The sequence below is a fragment of the Panulirus ornatus genome, chromosome 37 (genome assembly GCF_036320965.1).
Source record: "Panulirus ornatus isolate Po-2019 chromosome 37, ASM3632096v1, whole genome shotgun sequence".
Classification (NCBI taxonomy): Eukaryota; Metazoa; Arthropoda; class Malacostraca; order Decapoda; family Palinuridae; genus Panulirus; species Panulirus ornatus.
Genome location: NC_092260.1, coordinates 4,762,261 through 4,785,086, shown reverse-complemented (window position 1 = coordinate 4,785,086; position 22,826 = coordinate 4,762,261). Strand labels below are relative to the sequence as shown.

Sequence of the window (22,826 nt, the reverse complement as noted above, 5' to 3'; positions counted from 1 at the left end):
ATAGAGTTGATAGAGATGCTCTGTGGAATGTATTAAGAGTATATGATGTGGGAGGTAAGTTGCTTGAAGCAGTGAAAAGCTTTTAACGAGGATGTAAGGCATGTGTACGAGTAAGAAGAGAGGAAAGTGATTGGTTCTCGGTGAATGTCGGTTTGCAGCAGGGGTGTGTGATATCTCCATGGTTGTTTAATGTGTTTATGGATCTGGTTGTTAGGGGGGTGAATGCGAATTTTGGAGAGAGAGGCAAGTATGCAGTCTGTTGTGGATGAGAGGGCTTGGGTTGTGAATCAGTTGTTGTTCGCTGATGATAAAGTGCTGGTGGCTGATTTGGATGAGAAACTGCAGAAGCTGGTGAGTGAGTTTGGTAAAGTGTGTGAAAGAAGAAAGCTGAGAGTAAATGTGAGTAAGAGCAGGGTTATTAGGTACAGTAGGTTTTAGGGACAATTCATTTCGGAGGTAAGTTTGAATGGAGAAAAACAGGAGGAAGTGAAGTGTTTCAGATAACTGGGAGTGGATTCAGCAGCAGATGGAACCATGGAAACGGGAGTGAGTCACAGGTTTGGGGAGAGGGCGAAAGTTCTGGGATTGTTGAAAAATGTTTGGAAGGCGAGAACGTTACCTCAGGAAGCAAAAATGGGTATGTTTGAAGAAATAGTGGTTCCAACAATGTTATATGGTTGCAAGGCATGGGCTATAGATAGGGTTGTGCAGAGAAGGGTGGATGTGTTGGAAATGAGATGTTTGAGGACAATGTGTAGTGTGACGTGGTTTGATCGAGTAAGTAATGAAAGGATAAGAGAGATGTGTGGTAATAGAAAGAGTGTGGTTGAGAGAGCAGAAGCAGGTGTATTGAAATGGTTTGGTCACATGGAGAGAATGAGTAAGGAAAGATTGACAAAGAGGATATATGTGTCAGAGGTGGAGGGAACAAGGAGAAGTGGGGGATCAAATTGGAGGAACAAGGAGAAGTGGGGGACCAAATTGGAGGTGGAAGGATGGAGTGAAAAAGATTTTGAGTGATCGGGGCCTGAACATGTAGGAGGGTGAAAGACATGGAAGGAATAGAGTGAATTGGAACGATGTGCTATACCCGGGTCGACATGCTGTCAATGGATTGAATCAGGACATGTGAAGCATCTGGGGTAAACCACGGAAAGTTTTGTGGGACCTGGATGTGGAAAGGGAGCTGTGGTTTCAGTGCATTATACATGACAGCTAGAGACTGAGTGTGAACAACTGTGGTCTTTGTAGTCTTTTCCTAGTGCTGCCTCGTGTGCGTGCTGGGGGAGAGGGTTGTCATTCCATGTGTGGCGGGGTGGCGACAGGAATGATTGAAGGCAGCAAGTATGAATGGTTCAACCCACCCGTATACACTTGTATATACTTACACATCCACACATATATATATCCCTTGGGATAGGCGAGAAAGAATACTTCCACTGCATTCCTCACGTGTCATAGAAGGCAACTAAAAGGGATGGGAGTGGGGTGCTAGAAACCCTCCCCTCGTATTTTAACTTTCTAAAAGGGGAAACAGAAGGAGTCATGCGGAGAGTGCTCATCCTCCTCGAAGGCTTAGATTGGGGTGTCTAAATTTGTATGGATGTAACCAAGATGAGAAAAAAGGAGAGATAGGTAGTATGTTTGAGGAAAGGAAACTGGGTGTTTTGGCTCCGAGTAAAACGAAGCTCAAGGGTAAAGGGGAAGAGTGGTTTGGGAATGTTTTTGGAGTAAAGTCAGGGGTTGGTGAGAGGAAAAGAGCAAGGGAAGGAATAGCACAACTCCTGAAATAGGAGTGGTGGGAGTATGTGATGGAGTGTAAGAAAGTAAACTCTCGATTGATATGGGTAAAACTGAAAGAGGATGGAGAGAGATGGGTGATTATTGGTGCATATGCACCTGGACATGAGAAGAATTATCATGAGAGGCAAGTGTTTTGGGACTGGCTAAGTGAGTGTGTTAGTAGTTTTGATGCACAAGACCAGGTTATAGTGATGGGTGATTTGAATGCAAAGGTGAGTAATGTGGCAGTTGAGGGAATAATTGGTGTACATGGGGTGTTCAGTGTTGTAAATGGAAATGGTGAAGAGCTTGTAGATTTGTGTGCTGAAAAAGGACAGGTGATTGGAAATACCTTGCTTAAAAAGAGAGATATACATAAGTATATGTATGTAAGTAGGAGAGTGGCCAGAGAGCGTTATTGGATTACGTAGTAATTGATAGGTGCACGAGAGAGAGAGTTTTGGATGTTAATGTGCTGAGAGGTGCAACTGGAGGGATGTCTGATCATTATCTTGTGGAGGCGAAGGTGAAGATCTGTAGAGGTTTCAGAAAAGAAGAGAGAATGTTGGGGTGAAGAGAGTGGTGAGAGTAAGTGAGCTTGGGAAGGAGACTTGTGTGAGGAAGTCCCAGGAGAGACTGAGTACAGAATGGAAAAAGGTGAGAACAAAGGACATAAGGGGAGTGGGGGAGGAATGGGATGTATTTAGGGAAGCAGTGATTGCTTGCGCAAAAGATGCTTATGGCATGAGAAGCATGTGAGGTGGGCAGATTAGAAGGGGTAGTAAGTGGTGGGATGAAGAAGTAAGATTATTAGTGAAAGAGAAGAGAGAGGCATTTGGACAATTTTTGCAGGGAAATAATGCAAATGACTGGGAGGTGTATGAAAAAAAAAGAGGCAGGAAGTCAAGAGAAAGGTGCAAGAGGTGAAAGAGAGGGCAAATGAGAGTTAGGGTGAGAGAGTATCATTAAATTTTAGGGAGGATGAAAAAATGTTTTGGAAGGAGGTAAATAAAGTGCTTAAGACAAGGGAACAAATGGGAACTTCAGTGAAGGGGGCTAATGGGGAGGTGATAACAAGTAGTGGTGATGTGAGAAGGAGATGGAGTGAGTATTTTGAAGGTTTGTTGAATGTGTTTGATGATAGGGTGGCAGATATAGGGTGTTTTGGTCGAGGTGGTGTTCAAAGTGAGAGTGATATGGAGAATGATTTGGTAAACAGAGAAGAGGTAGTAAGAGCTTTGTGGAAGATGAAAGCTGGCAAGGCAGCGGTTTGGATGGTATTGCTGTGGAATTTATTAAAAAAGGGGGTGACTGTGTTGTTGACTGGTTGGTATGGTTGTTTAATGTATGTATGACTCATGTTGAGGTGTCTGAGGATTGGTGGAATGCTTGCATAGTGCCATTGTACAATGGCAAAGGCGATAAAGGTAAGTGCTCAAATTACAGAGTTATAAGTTTGTGAGAAATACTTAGAAAAGCAAATGGATTTGTATGTAGCATTTATGGATCTGGAGAAGGCATATGATAGAGTTGATAGAGATTGCTCTGTGGAAGGTATTAAGAATATATGGTGTGGGAGGAAAGTTGTTAGAAGCAGTGAAAAGTTTTTATCGAGGATGTAAGGCATGTGTACGTGTAGGAAGAGAGGAGAGTGATTGGTTCTCAGTGAATGTAGGTTTGCGGCAGGGGTGTGTGATGTCTCCATGGTTGTTTAATTTGTTTATGGATGGGGTTGTTAGGGAGGTAAATGCAAGAGTTTTGGAAAGAGGGGCAAGTATGAAGTCTGTTGGGGATGAGAGAGCTTGGGAAGTGAGTCAGTTGTTGTTCGCTGATGATACAGCGCTGCTGGCTGATTCATGTGAGAAACTGCAGAAGCTGGTGACTGAGTTTGGTAAAGTGTGTGGAAGAAGAAAGTTAAGAGTAAATGTGAATAAGAGCAAGGCTATTAGGTACAGTATGGTTGAGGGTCAAGTCAATTGGGAGGTGAGTTTGAATGGAGAAAAACTGGAGGAAGTGAAGTGTTTTAGATATCTGGGAGTGGATCTGGCAGCGGATGGAACCATGGAAGCGGAAGTGGATCATAGGGTGGGGGAGGGGGCGAAAATTCTGGGGGCCTTGAAGAATGTGTGGAAGTCGAGAACATTATCTCGGAAAGCAAAAATGGGTATGTTTGAAGGAATAGTGGTTCCAACAATGTTGTACGGTTGCGAGGCATGGGCTATAGATAGAGTTGTGCGCAGGAGGATGGATGTGCTGGAAATGAGATGTTTGAGGACAATGTGTGGTGTGAGGTGGTTTGATCGAGTGAGTAACGTAAGGTTAAGAGAGATGTGTGGAAATAAAAAGAGCGTCGTTGAGAGAGCAGAAGAGGGTGTTTTGAAGTGGTTTGGGCACATGGAGAGAATGAGTGAGGAAAGATTGACCAAGAGGATATATGTGTCGGAGGTGGAGGGAACGAGGAGAAGAGGGAGACCAAATTGGAGGTGGAAAGATGGAGTGAAAAAGATTTTGTGTGATCGGGGCCTGAACATGCAGGAGGGTGAAAGGAGGGTAAGGAATAGAGTGAATTGGATCGATGTGATATACCGGGGTTGACGTGCTGTCAGTGGATTGAATCAAGGCATGTGAAGCGTCTGGGGTAAACCATGGAAAGCTGTGTAGGTATGTATACTTGCGTGTGTGGACGTATGTATATACATGTGTATGGGGGGGGGTTGGGCCATTTCTTTCGTCTGTTTCCTTGCGCTATCTCGCAAACGCGGGAGACAGCGACAAAATATAATAAATAATAAATAAATAAGTTTGTTGAGTATTCCACGGAAATTATATGGAAGGTTATTAATTGAGAGGGTGAAGGCATGTACAGAGCATCAGATTGGGGAAGAGCAGTTGGGCTTCAGAAGTGGTAGAGGATGTGTGGATCAGGTGTTTGCTTTGAAGAATGTATGTGAGAAATACTTAGAGAAGGAAATGGATTTGTATGTAGCATTTATGTATCTGAAGAAGGCATATGATAGAGTTGATAGAGATGCTCTGTGGAAGGTATTAAGAACATATGGTGTGGGAGGCAAGTTGTTAGAAGCAGTAAAAAGTTTTTATTGAGGATGTAAGGCTTTTGTATGAGTAGGAATGGAGGAAAGTTTTTGGTTCTCAGTGAGTATAGGTTTGCAGCAGGGGTGCATGATGTCTCCATGGTTTGTTTAATGTGTTTATGGATAGTGTTGTTAGGGAGGTGAATGCAAGAATTTTAGAGAGAGGGGTAAGCATGCATTCTGTTGGGGATGAGAGAGCTTGGGAAGTGAGTCAGTAGTTGTTCACTGATGATACAGTGCTGGTGGCTGATTCGGATGAGAAAGTGCAGAAGATGGTGACTGAGTTTGGTAAAGTGTGTGAAAGAAGAAAGCTGAGAGTAAATATGAATAAGAGCAAGTTTATTAGGTAGATAAGGCTTGAGGGACAAGTCTATTTTGAGGTAAGTTTGAATGGAGAAAAACTGGAGGAAGTGAAGTGTTTTAGGTATCTGGGAATGGATTTGGCAGCGGATGGCATCATGGAAACTGAAGTGAGTCATAGGGTTGGGGGGTGGGCGAAAGTTCTGGGAGCGATGAAAAATGTGTGGAAGGCGAGAACATTATCTCCGATAGCAAAAATTGGTATGTTTGAAGGAATAGTAGTTCCGACAATGTTATATGGTTGGAAGGCTTGGGCTATAGATAGAGTTGTGCGGAGGAGGGTGGATGTGCTGGAAATGAGATGTTTGTGGTGAGAGGTGGTTTGACCAAGTAAGTAATGAAAGGGTTAGAGAGATTTGTGGTAATAAAACGAGTGTGGCGTGAGAGCAGAAGAGGGTGTTTTGAAATGGTTTGGTCACATGGAAAGAATGAGTGAGGAAAGATTGACAAAGAGGATATATGTGTCAGAGTTGGAGCAAACGAGAAGTGGGAGACCAAATTGGTGGTGGAAAGATGGAGTGAAAAAGATTTGAGTGATTGGGGCCTGAACATGCGGGAGGGTGAAAGGCGTGCAAGGAATAGAGTGAATTGGAACGATGTGGTATACCGGGGTCGACGTGGTGTCAGTGGATTGAACCAGGGTATATGAAGTGTCTGGGGTAAGCCATGGAAGTTTTGTGGAGCCTGGATGTGGAAAGGGAGCTGTGGTTTCGGTGCATTACATATGACAGCTAGAGACTGAGTGTGAACGAATGTGGCCTTTTTTGTGTTTTTCTAGTGCTACCTTGGACACATGGGGGCGGGTGTGTTGTCATTTCATGTGTGGCGGAGTGGCGACGGGAATGAATAAAGGCAGACAGTATGAATTATGTACATGTGAATATATGTATATGTCTGTGTGTATGTATATGTCTAAGTTGAGATGTATAGGTATGTATATGTGCATGTGTTGGCATTTACGTATATATATGTGTATGTGGGTGGGTTGGGCCATTCTCTCATCTGTTTCCTTGCGCTACCTTGCTAACGCGGGAGACAGTGACAAAGTTTAATAAATGAATAAATAAATAGTCTCTGTATGTATATGTGTATATGTTATGTATATTTGTATATGAGTGGATGGGCTGTTCTTCATGTTTCTTGGCGCTTCCTCTCTGACACAGGAAATGGCAATGAAGTATGCTATAATGATATGTCTAAAAGGAAGGGTCCTTTGAGAGGTGCAGTGACAAAGATATAGGTAAGGTGTAATAAAGGAAGGAATGAGTATAGTGGATTAAGAAACTAGGAACAAAGAATCTTTGTAAAAGAAATTGGGGGACAAGGCTGGAGAAAACCCAAAGATATCCTTAGATTCATTAGGAGGAATTTGTCTGTTAAAGAAGAGGGATTCAGAGGGAAAAATTGTAAAGGATGGTGTATGGATATTTGAGGAACTCTGTAACAGGTTCAAAAGTGCTTTCACAATGGAAAACACTATAACCCAGTTACCAGTGAATTGCAGTAGAGAGTAGCTTTTTAGAAAACATGGAGATGTCTAGAAAAGATTTTAACGTAATATTAAAGGGTCTTGACCCATACAAGTTTCATGATCCTAACGAAAATTTCCCATATGTGCTAAAGATGTCTGCAGGTGCACTAAACAGACCTTCTGAAATACTTTTCAAGATGATGATGGATAAAAGCAAAGTGCCAAGGGAGTGTAAAAGGGCCAATGTCATACCCATCTATAAGAAAGGAGACTGGGAAAAGGTGCCGAAGTACAGACCAGCCTCCCTAATAAGTGTGGTTTGTGAGGCACTGGGAAAGTTAATCAGAAAGCAGTGGATAACAGTACAGAGGAGAAACTACCTAAGTGAAAGTTAACATGGTAACAAACCTCTTAGATTTCTGTGAAACTGTGAGCTCTGTCTTAGAAAAAAGGGTAGGCAGACTGGATTTTTCATATCAGGACTGCCAGAAAGCATTTGACACTATACCACTTGGTAGGTTGGTTAAAAACCAGGATCATTGGGGAGAAACAAGGACACATACCATAGGACAGAGGAGCTTTCTTCAGTTTTTCATAGTTTCATTGTGGAGGGTGGCTACTCAAGGACTGACCAATGTTATACACTTGTGGAGTGCTACAAGTTTCTCTTCTGGGACTTACTCTTCATAATCTGAGTGAAATTGCTGTTGTGCCAGAAGGTGTAGATTCCTACCTGAATATGCTTGCAAATAATGCAAAGGTCATGAGGGAAGTGACAATCATAGAGGATTGCATCACTTTACAAAGGGACATCGACTGATTCCATAGTTGACCTGATATATGGTTAATGAAGTTTAACCCAAGTAAATGTAAAGAAGTATAGGATTGGTCACAGCTAAAGAAGGCTTCAGTATGATTGTCATTTAGAAGGAAACAAGCTGCAGGCTGTGTGTGAGAAAGACTTGGAAGTAGACATTGTCCCCACCCTGTTGCCAGAGTCCTGCCTTAGGAGAATAGTTAAGGAGACCTATTGTCTGCCAGCAAAATTAGAATTGCATTCAAGTTTATGGATAAGAAAATATTCAGCAAGCAGTTCACATCATAAATTAGGTCAGAATTAGAATATGCTTCTCAAGTTTTGTTAGTGCACTTAAAGAAGTACGAGGAGGACTTATAGAAGGTCCAGAGGAGAGTAATGAAAATTGAATTAAAATTAAGAAAGCTGAGTTACATGGAAAGCCTAGAGGCTCTAAATTTTCCCAGCTTGAAAAAGAGAAGTGTGAGGAGTGACCTGATCACCTCTTTGAGTTTTGAAACAGGTTGATGATGTAAACAGTAACCAGGGCTAGAACAACCAGAGGGCATAACATAAAATTAAGCAAAAAACTAATAAAAAATTTGAGGAAGTACTTAACGGTATAAAAGTGGTTGATGAATGAAATAAAATGACTGAAGACATCGTCATTGAAAATGGTATTGAGAAATTTAGGGAAGTTGTGTGATAGAGACTGTTCAAGAGATAGAAATGACTACCTGAAGTTGTGGAATCTTACCTGAATATGTTTGTAGATGATGCAAAGGTCATGAGGTAAGTGAAAAGTGAGGGGGCATTGCATAAGCTTATAAGGGAGTCAAAAAAGACTCCAAAGTTTGGTCTGCATTGTGGTTGGTGAAATTCAATCCAAGCCATTGTAAGGGAATGAGGATGGCACAAACTGAAATATAGCCTCAGCATGATTATTACCTAGTTGAAAATAAGCTTCAGGATTCTGTTCATGAGAATGTCTTGGGAATAGACATCGCCCCTATCCTGTCACCAGAGTCCCATGTCTGGAAAATAGTTAAGAAGAGAAACTGTCTGCTGGCAAATGTATGAAAAAAAAAAAGAATCCAGTAGATGGATAGGGAAATATTGTGTAGACTTTTCATATTCTGCATTAGGCCAAACTGGAGTATGTTTCTCATTTTTGGTGAATGACCTAAAGACTCGCAAAGAGCTGATAGAGAAGGACCATAGGATGGCAACAAAAGAGGGTACTAGATTTAGGAAAGCTGAGCTGCAGGGAAAGATTGAAGGCTTTAAGTTTACCCACCATGGAAGAGAGATGGCTGAAAGGGGACCTGATTGCAACTAAGTCTTTAGAGGAGGTTGACTGAGTTGAGAGTGAACAGTTCTTTGAGTGATGTAAGGAGCAACCAGGGAACATGACCTGAAATTGAGTAAGAAACTTGTAAATAAGGATGTAAAATTACTTTTATAATATAAGGGGAGGATGAATGGAGCAGATTGACTTAGGTCATGATTGATATATGCTAGAGCATATATAGACTTTTTAAGACTCTGTATGATAGTAAAGAGTGTTGGAGAGATGGGGCTCCATAAGTGTAGAATTCTCTCCCCATACAATAAAGATAGGTACTTTCATGCGTTACAAATCCATTTGCTTTTCTAAGTATTTCTCACATACATTCTTCAAAGCAAACACCTGATCCACACATCCTCTACCACTTCTGAAACCACACTGCTCTTCCCCAATCTGATGCTCTGTACATGCCTTCACCCTCTCAATCAATACCCTCCCATATAATTTACCAGGAATACTCAACAAACTTATACCTCTGTAATTTGAGCACTCACTCTTATCCCCTTTGCCTTTGTACAGTGGCACTATGCACGCATTCTGCCAATCCTCAGGCACCTCACCATGAGTCATACATACATTAAATACCTTACCAACCAGTCAACAATACAGTCACCCCCTTTTTTAATAAATTCCACTGCAATACCATCCAAACCTGCTGCCTTGCCGGCTTTCATCTTCGCAAAGCTTTCACTACCTCTTCTCTGTTTACCAAATCACTTTCCCTAACCCTCTCACTTTGCACACCACCTCGACCAAAACACCCTATATCTGCCACTCTATCATCAAACACATTCAACAAACCTTCAAATGCAAATGGATTTGTATGTAGCATTTATGGATCTGGAGAAGGCATATGATAGAGTTGATAGAGATGCTCTGTGGAAGGTATTAAGAATATATGGTGTGGGAGGAAAGTTATTAGAAGCAGTGAAAAGTTTTTATCGAGGATGTAAGGCATGTGTACGTGTAGGAAGAGAGGAAAGTGATTGGTTCTCAGTGAATGTAGGTTTGCGGCACGGGTGTGTGATGTCTCCATGATTGTTTAATTTGTTTATGGATGGGGTTGTTAGGGAGGTAAATGCAAGAGTTTTGGAAAGAGGGGCAAGTATGAAGTCTGTTGGGGATGAGAGAGCTTGGGAAGTGAGTCAGTTGTTGTTCGCTGATGATACAGCGCTGGTGGCTGATTCATGTGAGAAACTGCAGAAGCTGGTGACTGAGTTTGGTAAAGTGTGTGGAAGAAGAAAGTTAAGAGTAAATGTGAATAAGAGCAAGGTTATTAGGTACAGTAGGGTTGAGGGTCAAGTCAATTGGGAGGTGAGTTTGAATGGAGAAAAACTGGAGAAAGTGAAGTGTTTTAGATATCTGGGAGTGGATCTGGCAGCGGATGGAACCATGGAAGCGGAAGTGGATCATAGGGTGGGGGAGGGGGCGAAAATTCTGGGGGCCTTGAAGAATGTGTGGAAGTCGAGAACATTATCTCGGAAAGCAAAAATGGGTACGTTTGAAGGAATAGTGGTTCCAACAATGTTGTATGGTTGCGAGGCGTGGGCTATGGATAGAGTTGTGCGCAGGAGGATGGATGTGCTGGAAATGAGATGTTTGAGGACAATGTGTGGTGTGAGGTGGTTTGATCGAGTGAGTAACGTAAGGGTAAGAGAGATGTGTGGAAATAAAAAGAGCGTGGTTGAGAGAGCAGAAGAGGGTGTTTTGAAGTGGTTTGGGCACATGGAGAGAATGAGTGAGAAAAGATTGACCAAGAGGATATATGTGTCGGAGGTGGAGGGAACGAGGAGAAGAGGGAGACCAAATTGGAGGTGGAAAGATGGAGTGAAAAAGATTTTGTGTGATCGGGGCCTGAACATGCAGGAGGGTGAAAGGAGGGTAAGGAATAGAGTGAATTGGAGCGATGTGGTGTACCGGGGTTGACGTGCTGTCAGTGGATTGAATCAGGGCATGTGAGGCGTCTGGGTTAAACCATGGAAAGCTGTGTAGGTATGTATATTTGCGTGCGTGGACGTATGTATATGCATGTGTATGGGGGGGTTGGGCCATTTCTTTCGTCTGTTTCCTTGCGCTACCTCGCAAACGCGGGAGACAGCGACAAAGTATAATAAAAAAAAAAATAAAAATACTTTCATGCGTACACCACTCAGATGATTATGAAGCATGGTATGCATTTTTCACTTGTAGTTGCATTGGGTTTGAGGAGGTTTTGATGCAGTATAATATTGTAAGACTGCAGTTGTTGATTTACTTCTTTACATCCATGTGAGATGGATTGTCTGTCTTGGTTGTTGTTGCCGTTCGCAAGGAGGGATCACTTGCCAGAATGACCTTCTGCTGTTGGTAAGTGTGGTTATTGAAAGTTTTTTTTGTTATTTTTTCAGCAGGTACACCACCTAATTTCCGGGAATCAATAGTTCGGTACCTCCTTTAGTCTGGACAAAATTACGTGAGGGAACTTGAAATTACTGTGGCCACTAGACTAGTTTACTGGGCAGCCACAGATGGCATTATGTGTAGGGCGCATTTATTTATATTCTTTACACAGCACTTGTTGGTTGTGATACTGCAATTCTGTGAGATTCTTAGCTTGTTTTGCTTAAATTAAACCCTAGCTATGACTTCTAAGACATGAGAGTGTCAGTCATTGTGTCAAACGTAAACACCAGTCCATATCGATCCAAGATAAAGTAGAACTGTTGAAAAAATGGACCGTGGTGTTTCGGTGCGTAAGCTGTGTAACATCTACAGTATTGGTTTATCAACTGTTTATGATATAAAGAAGCAAAGGGAGAAAATATTGAAATTCTATAAAGACAGCGATTCCAAGAAGCAAATGACGATTAGAAAAATCATGAAGGATAGTAAGAGTACTGAGCACAATCAAGTGATGATGGAATGGGTTCAACAGTGTCAGAGTGACGGAAGGTTTCAACAGCGTCGGAGTGATGGAATGGTTTCAACAGCATTGGAGTGATGGAATGGTTTCAACAGCGTCGGAGTGATGGAGTGGACTTGTCAGGTAGCATGATAATGGATCAGGCTAAGTTGTTCCATAAAGAACTTAAATTACAAATGAGCATGACTATAGTGAAGGATGGCTTTAAAGATTCAAGAAGCGTCATGGAATTTCCATGAATATAGTGTGTGGCAAAAAGCAGCCTGCAAACCACAAAGGAGCTGCCGAGTATGTTGACGAATTTGCGACACTCTTAGCTGATGAGCACCTCAGTCCTGAGCAGGTGTAATGCAGATGAAACTGCATCATGCTGGCAATGCACACCTAGAAAAACACTAACAACAGAAGATGAAGAGAACCCCACAGAATTCAAACAATCTAAAGACAGACTTACCATCTTAGGGTCCTCAAATATTTGATATTTCTTAGATTTAAATTTCTAGCAGTCCATGGTATACTTTAGACATATGGGAGATGTATAATTAGTGGATTAGGGGTGTGTTGATGAATTATTATTATGTGACCATGGTTGGTCCAGCAAAATGGTTAAATCAACAAGGCTTTGGAACCAAGAGTGCCAGAAAATCGGTGGTGTACCTGTATGTGAAACATCATATTCTGATACACTGTACTTTTTGTGTGGTTGGTATCTGTAAATGATAGAGGCTTGATAAACTGCCAATGAAATAATTCGGTTAATAGAAAAGAAATTTCAGAATGGAATTTTTGTTGTAGCATTTCATAATTTTAGGGGGTGGGGATGTATTCTGTAGCATAACAGTGTGGCTAGGGGTGGGCGGGTTAAAGAATTGCCCAAATAGCATTATTGGATTTGTGAGTAACCTCACAGTATTGGAAAATATATAGAAATATAGTGTGTATAGTGCCTTATAATTGAAAATAGATTATGTACCTCGCAAACGCGGGAGACAGCGACAAAGCAAAATAAAAAAAATAAATAAATAGTTCTGATTTATTATTATATTGATTTTTATTTTTTAAGACAAGTTAAACAACCATGGAGAGATCACGCACCCCTGCCAGAAACCGACATTCACTGGGAACCAATCATATTCCTCTCCCTACTCATGCACATACCTTACATCCTCAATAAAAACTTTTCACTTCTTCTAGCAACTTGCCTCCCACACCACATACTCTTAATACCTTCCACAGAGTATCTCTGTCAACTCTATCATATGCCTTCCCCAGATCCATAAATGCTACATACAAATCCATTTGTTTTTCTAAGTATTTTTCACATACATTCTTGAAAGCAAACATCTGATCCACACATCCTCTACCACTTCTGAAGCCAGACTGCTCTTCCCTAATCTGATGCTCTGTACATGCCTTGACCCTCTCAATCAATACCCTCCCATATAATTTCCCAGGAATACTCAACAAACTTATACCTCTGTAATTTGAACACTCACCTTTATCCAATTTGCCTTTGTACAATAGCACTATGCATGCATTCCACCAGTCCTCAGGCACTTCACTATGAACCATACATACATTGAATATCCTCACCAACCAGTGAACAACACAGTCACCCCCTTTTTTAATAAATTCCAGTGCAATACCATCCAGACCTGCTGCTTTGCCGACTTTCATCTTCCGCAAAGCTTTCAATACCTCTTCTCTGTTTACCAGATCATTCTCCCTGACCCTCTCACTTCGCACACCACCTTGACCAAAATACCCTATATCATCTAACCATTCAACAAACCTTCAAAATACTCACTCCATCTCCTCACATCACCACTACTTGTTATTACCTCCCCATTAGCCCCCTTCACCGCTGTTCCCATTTGTTCTCTTGTCTTACGCACTTTATTTGCCTCCTTCCAAAACATCTTTATTCTCCCTAAAATTTAGTGATACACTCTTACCCCAACTCTCATTTGCCCTCTTTTTCACCTCTTGCACATTTCTCTTGACCTCGTGCATCTTTCTTTTATACATCTCCCAGTCATTTGCATATACATATATGCATATACATACATATTTGCATATACATCTCCCAGTCATTGGCGAGAACATTATCTCGGAAAGCAAAATTGGGTATGTTTGAAGGAATAGTAGTTCCAACAATGTTATATGGTTGTGAGGTGTGGGCTATAGATAGGGTTGTGCAGATGAGGATGGATGTGTTGGAAACGAGATGTTTGAGGACAATATGTGGTGTGAGGTGGTTTGATTGAGTATGTAATGAAAGGGTAAGAGAGATGTGTGGTAATAAAAAGAGTGTGGTAGAGAGCAGAAGAGGGTGTATTGAAATGGTTTGGTCACATGGAGAGAATGAGTGAGGAAAGATTGACCAAGAGGATATATGTGTCAGAGGTGGAGGGAACGAGAAGTGGGAGACTAAATTGGAGGTGGAAGGATGGAGTGAAAAACATTTTGAGTGATTGGGGCTTGAACATGCAGGAGGATGAAAAACATTCAAGGAATAGAGCATTGGAACGATGTGGTACCTGGGTTGACATGCTATCTGTGGATTGAACCAGGGCATGTGAAACATCTAGGGTAAACCATTGAAAGTTCTGTGGGGCCTGGATGTGGTAAGGGAGCTGTGGTTTTGGTGCATTATTCATGACAGCTAAAGACTGAGTGTGAACGAATGTGGCCTCTGTTGTCTTTTCCTAGTGTTATCTCGCGCACATGCGGGGAAGGGGGTTGTCATTTCGTGTGTGGCGGGTTGGCGACGGGAATGAATGAGGGCAGACTGTATGAATTATGTACATGTGCATATATGTATATGTCTGTGTTTGTATATGTGTATGTATACATTGAGATGTATAGGTATGTATATGTGCTTGTGTCCATGTGTATGTATAAATGTGTATGTGGGTGGGTTGGGTCATTCTTTCGTCTGTTTCCTTGCGCTACCTCACTAACGCGTGAGACAGTGACAAAGTATAATAAATATGAGTAAATAGATAAGGAGACTTGTGTGAGGAAACACCAGGAGAGACTGAGTACAGAATGGAAAAAGGTGAGAACAAAGGAGGTAAGGGGAGTAGGGGAGGAATGGGATGTATTTAGGGAAGCAGTGATGGCTTGCGCAAAAGATGCTTGTGGCATGAGAAGCGTGGGAGGTGGGCAGATTAGAAAGGGTAGTGAGTGATGGGATGAAGAAGTAAGATTATTTAGTGAAAGAGAAGAGAGAGGCATTTGGACGATTTTTGCAGAGAAATAATGCAAATGAGTGGGAGATGTATAAAAGAAAGAGGTAGGAGGTCAAGAGAAAGGTGCAAGAGGTGAAAAAGAGGGCAAATGAGAGTTAGGGTGAGAGAGTATCATTAAATTTTAGGACTAAAAAGATGTTTTGGAAGGAGGTAAATAAAGTGCATAAGACAAGGGAACAAATGGGAACTTCAGTGAAAGGGGCTAATGGGGAGGTGATAACAAGTAGTGGTGATGTGAAACGGAGATGGAGTGAGTATTTTCAAGGTTTGTTGAATGTGTTTGATGATAGAGTGGCAGATATAGGGTGTTATGGTCAAGGTGGTGTGCAAAGTGAGAGGGTTAGGGAGAATGATTTGGTAAACAGAGAATAGGTAGTAAAAGCTTTGCGGAAGATGAAAGTTGCCAAGGCAGCGGGTTTGGATGATATTGCAGAGGAATTTATTGAAAAAGGAGGTGAGTGTATTGTTGACTGGTTGGTAAGGTTTTCTAATGTATGTATGACTCATGGTGAGGTACCTGAGGATTGGCGGAATGCTTGCACAGTGTCATTGTACAAAGGCAAAGGGGATAAAGGTGAGTCCCCAATTTACAGAGGTATAAGTTTGTTGAGTATTCCTTGTAAATTATATGGGAGGGTATTAATTGAGAGGGTGAAGGCATGTACATAGCATCAGATTGGGGAAGAGCAGTGTGGTTTCAGAAGTGGTAGAGGATGTGTGGATCAGGTGTTTGCTTTGAAGAATGTATGTGAGAAATACTTAGAAAAGCAAATGGATTTGTTTGTAGCATTTATGGATCTGGAGAAGGCATATGATAGAGTTGATAGAGATGCTCTGTGGAAGGTATTAAGAATATATGGTGTGGGAGGCAAGTTGTTAGAAGCAGTGAAAAGTTTTTATCGAGGATGTAAGGCATGTGTACGTGTAGGAAGAGAGGAAAGCGATTGGTTCTCAGTGAATGTAGGTTTGCGGCAGGGGTGTGTGATTTCTCCATGGTTGTTTAATTTGTTTATGGATTGAGATGTTAGGGAGGTAAATGCAAGAGTTTTGGAACGAGGGGCAAGTATGCAGTCTGTTGTGGATGAGAGAGCTTGGGAAGTGAGTCAGTTGTTATTTGCTGATGATACAGCGCTGGTGGCTGATTCATGTGAGAAAGTGCAGAAGCTGGTGACTGAGTTTGGTAAAGTGTGTGAAAGAAGAAAGCTGAGGGTAAATGTGAATAAGAGCAAGGTTGTTAGGTACAGTAGGGTTGAGGGACAAGTCAATTGGGAGGTAAGTCTGAATGGAGAAAGACTGGAGGAAGTGAAGTGTTTTAGATATCTGGGAGTGGATTTGGCAGCGGATGGAAGCATGGAAGCAGAAGTGAATCATAGGGTGGGGGAGGGGGCGAAAGTTCTGGGAGCGTTGAAGAATGTGTGAAAGTCGAGAACATTATCTCGGAAAGCAAAAATGGGTATGTTTGAAGGAATAGTGGTTCCAACAATGTTATATAGTTGCGAGGCGTGGGCTATAGATAGAGTTGTGCAGAGGAGGGTGGATGTGCTAGAAATATGTTGAGGACAATATGTGGTGTGAAGTGGTTTGATTGAGTAAGTAATAATAGGGTAAGAGAGATGTGTGGTGATAAAAAGAGTGTGGTTGAGAGAGCAGAGGAGGGTGTTTTGAAATGGTGTGGTCACATGGAGAGAATGAGTGAGGAAAGATTGACCAAGAGGATATATATATGTCAGAGGTGGTGGGAATGAGGAGAAGTGGGAGACTAAATTGGAGGTGGAAAGATGGAGTGAAAAAGATTTTGAGTGATCGGGGCCTGAACATGCAGGAGGGTGAAAGGTGTGCAAGGAATAGAGTGAATTGGAACAATATGGTATACCGGGGTCGACGTGCTGTCAGTGGATTGAACCAGGGCATGTGAAGCGTCTGGGGTAAACCATGGAAAGTTCTGTGGGGCCTGGATGTGGAAACGGAGCTGTGGTTTCGGTGCATTACACATGACAGCTAGAGACTGAGTGTTAACAAATGTTGCCTTTGTTGTCTTTTCCTAGCGCTACCTCGCGCACATGAGGGGGGAGGAGGTTGTTATTTCATGTGTCACAGGGTGGCAATGGGAGTGAATAAAGGCGAACAGTATGAATTATGTACATGTGTATATATGTATATGCATGGGTATGTATATTTGCGTGTGTGGACGTGTATGTATATGCATGTGTATGTTGGTGGGCTGGGCCATTCTTTCATCTGTTTGCTTGTGCTACCTCACTAACGCCGGAGACAGGGACAAAGTAAAATGAATATAAATAGATAAATTGATAAATTTGTTTATGGATAGGGTTGTTAGGGAGGTGAATGCAAGAGTTTTGGGAAGAGGGGCAAGTATGAAGTCTGTTGGGGATGAGAGAGCTTGGGAAGTGAGTCAGTTGTTGTTCGCTGATGATACAGCGCTGGTGGCTGATTCATGTGAGAAACTGCAGAAGCTGGTGACTGAGTTTGGTAAAGTGTGTGAAAGAAGAAAGTTAAGAGTAAATGTGAATAAGAGCAAGGTTATTAGGTACAGTAGGGTTGAGGGTCAAGTCAATTGGGAGGTAAGTTTGAATGGAGAAAAACTGGAGGAAGTAATGTGTTTTAGATATCTGGGAGTTGATCTGGCAGCGGATGGAACCATGGAAGCGGAAGTGGATCATAGGGTGGGGGAGGGGGCGAAAGTTCTGGGAGCGTTGAAGAATGTGTGAAAGTCGAGAACATTATCTCGGAAAGCAAAAATGGGCATGTTTGAAGGAATAGTGGTTCCAACAATGTTATATAGTTGCGAGGCGTGGGCTATAGATAGAGTTGTGCGGAGGATTGTGGATGTGCTGGAAATGACATGTTGAGGACAATATGTGGTGTGAAGTGGTTTGATTGAGTAAGTAATAATAGGGTAAGAGAGATGTGTGGTGATAAAAAGAGTGTGGTTGAGAGAGCAGAGGAGGGTGTTTTGAAATGGTGTGGTCACATGGAGAGAATGAGTGAGGAAAGATTGACCAAGAGGATATATATATGTCAGAGGTGGTGGGAATGAGGAGAAGTGGGAGACTAAATTGGAGATGGAAAGATGGAGTGAAAAAGATTTTGAGTGATCGGGGCCTGAACATGCAGGAGGGTGAAAGGTGTGCAAGGAATAGAGTGAATTGGAACAATGTGGTATACCGGGGTCGACGTGCTGTCAATGGATTGAACCAGGGCATGTGAAGCGTCTGGGGTAAACCATGGAAAGTTCTGTGGGGCCTGGATGTGGAAACGGAACTATGGTTTCGGTGCATTACACATGACAGCTAGAGACTGAGTGTTAACAAATGTGGCCTTTGTTGTCTTTTCCTAGCGCTACCTCGCGCACATGAGGGGGGAGGAGGTTGTTATTTCATGTGTCACAGGGTGGCAGTGGGAGTGAATAAAGGCGAACAGTATGAATTATGTACATATGTATATATGTATATGCATGGGTATGTATATTTGCGTGTGTGGACGTGTATGTATATGCATGTGTATGTTGGTGGGCTGGGCCATTATTTTATCTGTTTGCTTGCGCTACCTCACTAACGCGGGAGACAGGGACAAAGTAAAATGAATATGAATAAATAAATTGATAAATTTGTTTATGGATGGGGTTGTTAGGGAGGTGAATGCAAGAGTTTTGGAAAGAGGGGCAAGTATGAAGTCTGTTGGGGATGAGAGAGCTTGGGAAGTGAGTCAGTTGTTGTTCGCTGATGATACAGCGCTGGTGGCTGATTCATGTGAGAAACTGCAGAAGCTGGTGACTGAGTTTGGTAAAGTGTGTGAAAGAAGAAAGTTAAGAGTAAATGTGAATAAGAGCAAGGTTATTAGGTACAGTAGGGTTGAGGGTCAAGTCAATTGGGAGGTAAGTTTGAATGGAGAAAAACTGGAGGAAGTAAAGTGTTTTAGATATCTGGGAGTTGATCTGGCAGCGGATGGAACCATGGAAGCGGAAGTGGATCATAGGGTGGGGGAGGGGGCGAAAATCCTGGGAGCCTTGAAGAATGTGTGAAAGTCGAGAACATTATCTTGGAAAGCAAAAATGGGTATGTTTGAAGGAATAGTGGTTCCAACAATGTTGTATGGTTGCGAGGCGTGGGCTATGGATAGAGTTGTGCGCAGGAGGATGGATGTGCTGGAAATGAGATGTTTGAGGACAATGTGTGGTGTGAGGTGGTTTGATCGAGTAAGTAACGTAAGGGTAAGAGAGATGTGTGGAAATAAAAAGAGCGTGGTTGAGAGAGCAGAAGAGGGTGTTTTGGAATGGTTTGGGCAGATGGAGAGAATGAGTGAGGAAAGATTGACCAAGAGGAAATATGTGTCAGAGGTGGAGGGAACGAGGAGAAGTGGGAGACCAAATTGGAGGTGGAAAGATGGAGTGAAAAAGATTTTGAGTGATCGGGGCCTGAACATGCAGGATGGTGAAAGGAGGGCAAGGAATAGAGTGAATTGGATCGATGTGGTATACCGGGGTTGACGTGCTGTCAGTGGATTGAATCAGGGCATGTGAAGCGTCTGGGGTAAACCATGGAAAGCTGTGTAGGTATGTATATTTGCGTGTGTGGATGTATGTATATACATGTGTATGGGGGTGGGTTGGGCCATTTCTTTCGTCTGTTTCCTTGCGCTACCTCGCAAACGCGGGAGACAGCGACAAAGCAAAAAAAGAAAAAAAAATTGATAAATAATAATGATAATAATATTATTTATGAGTATTTAAGAGTATATTTAAGAACCCACATTTATGAACCACACTGTCCATTTGATTCACCAAGGTTACTTGCCTGAAAGCAAATCAGTAAAGTTTAACGTGATGATGTTTGTAGATAAGATTTACAGTGCTTAGTATATATATACCCTTTCTCTTCCAGAATTATGGGTATACAGTGAACCCTCTTCATGAACTGCTGCTCGAGGTAAAAGATCATTATAATGAGGTTCTGATGCAGAAGTGGGTACAGGTATGTTAACCAGAGATTTGTTGTTATCCTGGAATGACCTTTGTATAGCTATAAAGCATTACTACATATATGAGAGTGGTTAAAAGCTGATTTGGAGAAAGTTACAGATGAATTCCTACTGATGGCGATAGAATCATGGAGACAATTTTATAGAATGTATACTAAAGCATATCCTGTATCAGCACATCCCTTAGTGAGCGACAACACAGAGGGATGATCATGATCTTTGCTGGGGTTTTTTCTTACACATAGGTGCATGCAGATTGAACTTCTAAGAAATGATAAACCAGTTGCAAAAAGTGGTCATTTAATGCTTGAGTTTGTCTGTGTGGTTAAAGGGGACTCAAAATAGGGATCAGAGGGGAGACATGACTTAAAGAAGTAATATAATCATGGCAGTTGCACAGCGCTAAACAAAATTGAGAACACCAGGTATCCATGTATAATGACGGCTTTGAGAGTGACATTTCGCTCTGACATATTTGAGGATTAAGGTACAAATTCAGAGAACAACAGCAAGGTCTGGCACGAGTGGCATTATAGGAAAAATTCATATTTTTGATTTACTGTTTTGAATATTCATTTCAATTGATAATGAAATATTCAAAGTATTGTAAGATTTCTCAGTCAAAATTCAAATGATGTCATTAATTTCAGTTTCTGCAGGCTTTGGAAAAACTGTTTATGATCACACATGAACATGATTGCCATGTAAGGACTACCAGCTTTACATTCAGCATTTTTGATAAGCTTCATGAGTAAGATTTGTTCAATTCCAAATCTCAGAATACATAATATACCATGATGAAATATATTATATATATTTATTTTTCTTTATGATACTTAATTGCCGTCTCTCGCATTAGCGAGGTAGCACAAGGAAATAGAGAAAAGAATGGCCTCACCTACCCACATACACATGTATATACATAAACACCCATACACGCACATATACATACCTATACATTTCAATGTGTAGATACGTATACATACACAGACATATACGTATATACACATGTACATATTCTTACTTGCTGCCTTCATCCATTCCCATTGCCACCGTGCCATACATGAAATAGCACACACACACACACACACACACATACGCATGTGAGGTAGCGCTAGGAAAAGACAAAAAGGCCACATTCGTTCACACTCAGTCTAGCTGTCATGTGTAATGCATCGAAACCACAGCTCCCTTTTCACATCCAGGCCCACAAAACTTTCCATGGTTTACCCCAGACAATTTATATGCCCTGGTTCAATCCATTGACAGCACATTGACCACATCATTCCAGTTCACTCTATTCCTTACATGCCTTTCACCCACCTGTATGTTTAGGCCCTGATCGCTCAAAATCTTTTAGACTCCATCCTACCACCTCCAATATAGTCTCCTGCTTTTCCTCGTTCCCTCTTCCTCTGACACAAATATCCTTTTTGTCAATCTTTCCTTACTCATTCTCTTCATGTGACCAAACCATTTCAACACACCCTCCTCTGCTTTCTCAACCACACTTTTTGTTACCAGACATCTCTCCTACCCTTTTACCCTTTCATTACTTACTCGATCAAACCATCTCACACAGCATATTGTCCTCAAACATTTCCTTCCCAACACATCCACCCTCCTCCGCACAACCCTGTCTATAGCCCATGCCTCACAGCCATATAACATTGTTGGAACCACTATTCCTTCCAACATACCCATTTTTGCTCTCCGAGATAGCGTTCTCGCCCTTCACACATTCTTCAACACTTCCCAGAACCTTCGGCCCATCCCCAACCCTGTGACTCACTTCCACATCAGTGGTTCCTTCCACTGCCAAATCCACTTCCAAATATCTAAAGCACTTCACTTCCTCCAGTTTTTCTCTATTCAAACTTACCTCCCAATTAACTTGTCCCTCAAACCCTACTGAACCTAATAACCTTGCTATTATTCACTTTTATTCTCAGATTTCTTCTTTCTCACACTTTACCAAACTCAGTCACCAACTTCTGCAGTTTCTCACCTGAATCAGCCACCAGTGCTGTATCATCAGCGAACAACACCTGACCCACTTCCCAAGCCCTCTCATCCACAATAGACTGCATACTTAACCCTCTCTCTAAAACTTGTATTCACCTACTTAACCACCCCATCTATAAACAAATTAAACAACCATGGAGACATCACTCACCCCTGCCGCTAACCGACATTCTCTGGGAACCAATCACTTTCCTCTCTTCCTACTTGTACACATTCCTTATATCCTTGGTAAAAACTTTTCACTGCTTCTGTCAACTTACCTCCCACATCATATACTCGTAATACCTTCCACAAAGCATCTCTATCAACCCTATCATATATTTACAAAAGTAAATACTGAAATGGGTAAACATGCTTTGGTTTGTGATCCCAATTTGCAAATGGCGATACAAGTCATATAAATACTAGATGTTCTCTTGGGGTACTGAACTAAATTTCTATTAACACATTATTTTGCTTTCCTATCATTATAAAATACATGACTGAAAACTTAAAATACCATTGGTTTAACATTGCTTTATTATTAAAGGAAAAAATACCATATTTTTAATCTGCCATATGAGGTACCCAATATTGATACTATATTACTTTTCCTTTGACAATGAAATAAAGAGAATTTTTATGTTTTTTGTTTGTGTATTTTTTAAAGACAGGCGCTGAAAATAATCTATAATTATTACTCCATTGGTGGGAATAGGTCATGGCTTTCAAACTTAAGCCTGTTTTATGGTCCTCCATTGTGTTGTATGTTGCCTTGCTTTATATATGGTAAAGAAGTAAGTTTCATCCATTTCATTA

At 41.6% G+C, this 22,826-nt stretch overlaps 1 protein-coding gene across 3 annotated transcripts in view; it reads left to right on the top strand.

Moving 5' to 3' along the window:
- The window catches only part of Sec15 (exocyst complex component Sec15), a 250,812-nt gene that overhangs the window by 122,873 nt on the left and 105,113 nt on the right, over nucleotides 1-22,826 (top strand). For all 3 annotated transcript variants that reach the window (XM_071683731.1, XM_071683732.1, XM_071683733.1), the window contains exon 9: nucleotides 19,907-19,996. In XM_071683731.1, coding sequence (XP_071539832.1) covers nucleotides 19,907-19,996 — 90 coding nt within the window. The remainder of the gene's footprint in view (nucleotides 1-19,906; nucleotides 19,997-22,826) is intronic.